Below are 5,920 nucleotides of genomic sequence, written 5' to 3'. Positions count from 1 at the left end.
AACACATGTATTGTGCCAAGCAGTGGAATGTGGTGAAAGGGTTAAAATTATGTCCCAATACATGTGTGAATCATAATGTAACACATGTATTGGGCCAAGCAGTGGAATGTGGTGAAACGGTTAAAAATTATGTCCCAATACATGTGTGAATCTAACCGGAATGGAGGTGTTGCTTAGTCCCGTGTGAATCTTATTACACACCTCCCCGTGTGAATCTTCTTATCTGTATGTAACCAGAATGGAATGTGTTTTTTAGCCTTGCTCTGCTGTTCACATGAATGTTTATATCTGGAAAAGGGTATATCAGCTGGAGAAGTCTCCAGTTCGGTAGAGTCTGCTCCGGGGTTGCGTTTAACCGCCGAGCGTGGGTTGTTGTCAACCGCTCTACGAGAACTGACGGCTCGCAGTTCCGGTAACACGTAGAGTGAGTATAAACCAGACCCGTTGTAAGTACGAGTCCTGGTTGTGGCGACGCTGCGGGGAATAAAACACTTATATTCTAGCAGACTCGCCTCTTGGCTGTTTGTTCTGTGTCAGACTACTTTCCTGCGAGCCTGGTCCTTGACCTTGAGAATTTTTTAAAACATACCCAACGATTATGTATGGACTATCACAAAATCAATGCAGTTACAAAGACTAATGCATATTCAATTCTACGTTTGGAAGACTGTGTTGAGAAGGTGGGACAAGCAACTTATATTTCTAAGTTGGACTTGCTCAGAGGATACTAGCAGGCATCATTGTCTGAAATAGCGAAGACAATTTTGGCTTTCATAATGCCAAATGGATTCTATCAATTTAAAATCATGCCATTTGGTATGAAAAATTCCAGCCACATTTCAGAAACTAACCAATAAGGTCATTTCCGGATTATCCAATTGTATAGGTTATATTGATGACCTGGTGATTGTTAATCACGCATTGAAGGAACATCTGTAAAATTTACCAGAATTGTTCGATCGACTTTGGAAGGCAGGCTTGGTGATAAACCTGGCTAAAGTGAATTTGCCAAAGCTCAAGTCACCTTCCTGGGCCATGTTATTGGACGTGGACCAAGGGCCCCACTGAATGAAAAAACAAAGGTAAATGGGGAGTTTCCCATATCATTGATTTTTTTTTTGAAAAAAAGCAGTGCTATGATTCCTGGGATTAAGTGGATTTTATCGAAAATTCATACCAGATGTTAGCAGTGTGGCTGTTCCACTTACTGAATTACGAAAGAAAGCAAGAAGTTTCAGTGGACAGCAGACTGTCAGAAGGCATTTGACAGCCTGAAAGCTGTTAACCACTACCCCTGTGTTAGCCATACCTAACTAGGCAAAGCTATTCAAGGTGGTTATTGATGCAAGCCTTGTAGGTGTCGGTGCTGTGTTCTTATAGGATGATGATGAGAAGATAGAAAGATCAACCAGGTATTTCACCAGGAAATTGAACATTCATCAGCAGAAATATTCAACAGTTGAGAAGGAGACTTTGAGATGGTGTTGGTATTACAACATTTCAACATGTTACCAGTAATGTATCTGAGACGGTCCTATAAAGTGATCATAACCCATTGTGAATTTTGTGGAAAAGTTTAAGGACAAAAATTCCAGATCATTTAGATGCAGCTTGTTGTCACAGCTATTCAGTCTGAAAATTGTGAATGCTGAAGGACAGGGAAACATGATTGCTGATGCATTGTTGAGACTTGGATGATAAATGGAGCTGTTCGGTGGCAGGAGTACATGGACTGAAATAGAATGTAGTAGTGCATGTTTATATTCTGGATCAGTGGTGCTGGAAGAGCACAGCAATTCAGGCAGCATCCAATGAGCAGCGAAATTGGCGTTTCGGGCAAAAGCCTTCATCAGGAATAAAGGTAGAGAGCCTGAAGCGTGGAGAGATGTGCATGTTTATAGCCAATGTAATGTGTATGTGTGTTGTAATGTACTAACAATTTAAAATTAAGGGGTTTTTAAATGAAACTGTCTTGGATATTGATGTTTTATTTTTGTAAGAGGGAGGTGTGATGATGCTGCTCCTTTAACAAGGTTATTCTGTCCTTGTTTCTTTTTCACAAGGGGTCGTAAAGGAAGTGGTTTCGATATGTCTGGAAATATCTACTTGAAAAAGCTTTTTAAGTGTTTTTTTAAACACTTGTACAATGAAGAGGGTGTGGCCAGTTCTCCCAGTTCAGGGTTTGGTTTGGTTTTAGCAAGCAGTTTGGACCTGCAAAGATACAGCTCCATGCTGTTCCTCTCTCTCTCTAACATCGCTCCTGTAAGAACCTGTGTTTGATTTTACTTTTTTTGCAAAGGTGGTATTTATGGGGATGTGGCAAGTATTTGGAATAGCATCATTAAGTTGTGATAGAGTCTATTGGGTTTTCAGAGAAGTTAAGATTTTCTAAATTTGGTTCTGTTTCATTCATGTTTCATTCAGTAGGCTGTAGATAAATTCTGTTTGTTTAAAACTGAGTGGGTGGGCCAGCTACATCACTCCTGGAATATCTATTTTATACTTGCTTAAAACCACTAGAAAAATTAGGATCTGGGCTATCTTCTTGAAATGTTTTGAGGGGGTCTGGCTTGGTCCATAACACCACTACCATCTGGACAGTGACAACGGCAGCAGACTCTTGGGAATGCCACCTTCAAATTCCTTCCAAGCCACTCACTATATTCCAATTTGGAAATATATTGCCAATCCTTCAGTGTTGTTGGATCAAAATCCTGGAACTTCCTCCTTAACATTTTATGGGTACATTGAGTAAGCAGACTATAGTGGTTCAAAAGGGAAGCTCATCACCAGCTTCTTAAGAAATGGGCACTAAATGCTGATCCAGGCAGCAATCACACCACTCCATGAATGAATTTTTAAAAAGTAAATTGAATGTAACCGGGAGATGATATCTGACAACTAATTGCTAAGCTTTGTTTATGTTTCAGATCAGGCAACTTTACTCTGGTCAAGGCATTTTCCTGAGGAACAAACCAAGAAATGGCTGTCAAATGTTTTTGAGTTGAATCAGGCACAAGATGTGTGCATGTAAGAATATCATACAGTACAGGGAAAAAAAAGTTTCAGCCTGAGTCTATGCCACCAAAATTACACTAAATCTACACTAGCCTCTCTTCTCAACACTAAGTTCATAGCCTTAAATAATGTGACATTGCAAGTGCTCATTGAAGTAATTTTTAAAGGGTGTGAGATTATCCACCTCAATTACCTTCCCAGGCAGTGCATTCCAGATCTCTACCACCCTTTGGGTGAAATTTTTCCTCAAATCCCCTCTATACCTCTTGGCTTCCACCTTATAAATGTGTTCTCTTGTTACTGATCCTTCAAGTAAAGGAACAGCTGCTTTTATCCACCCTGTCTATGCCCCTCATAATCTTATCAAGTCTCCATCAATCTTCTCTCCTCAATGTAAACAACCCAAGCTTATTCACTCTCTCTTCATAACTAAAATCTTCCATCCAGGATATATCCTAGTAGATTTCTTCTGCACCTCGTCTAGCACAGTCAAATCCTTCTGATAGTATGGTGACCAGAATTGTAGGCAGTACTCCAGCTGTGGCCTAATCAAAGTTCTGTAGAACTTAAACTTCAGCACAGCCTCTCTGCACTTATGATTTATGTCTTGACTGATAAAGGCAAGCATCTTTTGTTTTTTTTTCTTAATTATCTAATTAATTATGTCCTGCCACATTCAGGGATTTGTGGACAAGTGCCCAAAAATCTCCCTGTTCCTCTGTGCTTCCTAGTCCTCCCATTCACTGAGTACGTTTTGTCTTGTTATTAATTCTAGCATTAAATTTCATCAGCGCATCTAACCACTCTGTTTATATCTTCCTCTAACTCAGACCTCCTTCCTCACTGTCAACGACTCAGCCAGTCTTTGTGTCATTCGCATAATTGCTGATCAAATCCCCAGGTTCTCATCCACATCATTTTTATATATCACAAACCGTATGGGACACAGCACTTACCCCTGTGGAACACCACTGGACACCGGCCTCCACCCATACAGACTTCTACCATCTATCTCCTGCCACTAAGCTGATTTTGGATCCAACTTGCCAAGTTACTGTGAATCCCATGTCCTTTTATCATCTTTACCAGTCTTCCATGTGGGACCTTGTCACAGCCTTCATTGGCCTATGTGTATTAAAATATGTAACTTCTCATGTACACAAGTGTGCCACACAATGTGCTTACAATCTTAAATTGATCCTCAATTTTCTTAACTTGCTCAGAATTATTTAGCAAATGCTGTCCAATCGTGGAAACATATCCAATATTGGACAGTGCTTTTACTTTTTTTGAGCACAGGTTGATTGGTTACAGTAAATTCCTTGCCTAGTACATTCTCCATGGTGTCCCCTTGATCTGTCTGAGCCAATCAGTATTTTCTGTCCTGTTTGCAATTCCAATGCATTGGTATTGTGAGTTTCCCTGAAGTGAATAAAATGAAAAGCTTTGACAAAATGTGTTTAGCTTCATCAGCAACACTCAAATTCTGCACTACAAAATGGCCACTACCACTACTTCAATACAAGAGCTTCTACTAGTTACAATAGTCAGTAGTTTTCCTCTACCATTAAAGACCGAGTGGCCCTCTTGGTCCCTATACTTAGAGGATGGTGATAGGAAATTTATCACGTGAGATGCCAAATTCAGATTATTTACATGTGCAATAATATGCAGGTATGAAACTAAGGAAGTATTGAGACAGTTGTGGTTTGTTTATTCTGGAAAGACAAAAATAAGAGGATACCTGACAGAAGTGTTTAAAAGTTTAAAGAACTTTAAAGGCTGGATATGGAGGAATAACTTATGCTTTGTGCAGGATCCACTTCCATTTTGGATTAACGAAGTATTTTAACACCATGTACAGACCTTGTTCAGTCCAGTGTGGTGCTAACCAGCATGAAGCAACCTTCTGGATTAGAAATTATGAATTGGCTTTTTGTTTGTTATTTCTGTCAACTGTATGACTTCTAGGAATTTTTTACTGAATGTTATCACTCTTGGAAATTCACTTTGTACAAGAGACAGCTTTTTTTTTAAACTGTACTTCTTTTCATCAGTGCCATGACATAAAACATTGGTCATCTGCTAGGATTACCTTTAGGAATAGATGACAAATGAAAGCTGCAGGAAAGATATCAGCGAGCAAAAGAATCTGTTAAACAAGGAAGATGTAGGTGGATGGGAGAGCTATAAACATGGAGAGTCTTGGTGGAGCGCTTTTACTCTGACAACTTGATAGAAAAGTGGTGGCTTTGCTTTGCCAATGTTATATTAGTGAACAACAAATCCCTGTTCCAGCATAAACCAGGTTAGGAATGGCATTGTGTGACTATATGTGCCTTTAAGATATTCTGTCCCGTTCCTCTTGAAGAGGGCTGTTGTAAAGCTGGTGATGAGGTGTTTGCTCCATGGAAAGCAAAATAAATAGCTTTGTTTTTCTTTTAAAATGAGACAAACAAAGCAAGAGTGGGTGGAGTCAGGTCACACCAGATCCATGGTTTTAGTTTTGCTTTCAGTTGGTGAGGGTGGGGTTTTGGAGTTGAAGCTGCTAGATTTAATTCTCTCTCTGCTGATACAAAAGCTTCAGTGCTCTCTCTCTACTGCTAGATTCATTTTGTCAGTGTTTCTTCTTCTGAACTGGAGGAAATAGTAAATGAGAGACATCTGTTTTGCTGAATTTGCCTTTGCCCACAGGATTTTATGGGATGTGTATATGGGATGCTGCTATATTAGAACCATTGATGAGTAGTGGTTAAATATATTGTTTTAAGTATTTTGTTAAGTTAGTTATGCCAGTTTTTTTTGTGTGATATAACTGTGGTGTAAGTATAAAGTGTGGTTTGCTTAAAGCCTAGTAATTTGACCAATCAAATCAGATCTAGAATACAGTGCCATTGACTTG

The 5,920-nt window shown here is 39.4% G+C and overlaps 1 protein-coding gene across 4 annotated transcripts in view; it reads left to right on the top strand.

Annotated features, from left to right (window-relative positions):
- The window catches only part of LOC122548484 (regulator of microtubule dynamics protein 2), a 225,766-nt gene that overhangs the window by 91,068 nt on the left and 128,778 nt on the right, over positions 1 to 5,920 (top strand). For 3 of the 4 annotated variants that reach the window (XM_043687200.1, XM_043687202.1, XM_043687203.1), the window contains exon 4: positions 2,931 to 3,030. The exons of the other annotated variant lie outside the window; for it this stretch is intronic. In XM_043687200.1, the coding sequence (XP_043543135.1) occupies positions 2,931 to 3,030 (100 nt within the window). The remainder of the gene's footprint in view (positions 1 to 2,930; positions 3,031 to 5,920) is intronic. 4 annotated transcript variants of the gene reach the window in all.

Source organism: Chiloscyllium plagiosum, chromosome 3, assembly GCF_004010195.1.
Source record: "Chiloscyllium plagiosum isolate BGI_BamShark_2017 chromosome 3, ASM401019v2, whole genome shotgun sequence".
Lineage (NCBI taxonomy): Eukaryota > Metazoa > Chordata > Chondrichthyes > Orectolobiformes > Hemiscylliidae > Chiloscyllium > Chiloscyllium plagiosum.
The sequence above is the reverse complement of the archived record's forward strand: the minus strand, read 5'-3'. Positions and strand labels throughout refer to the sequence as shown.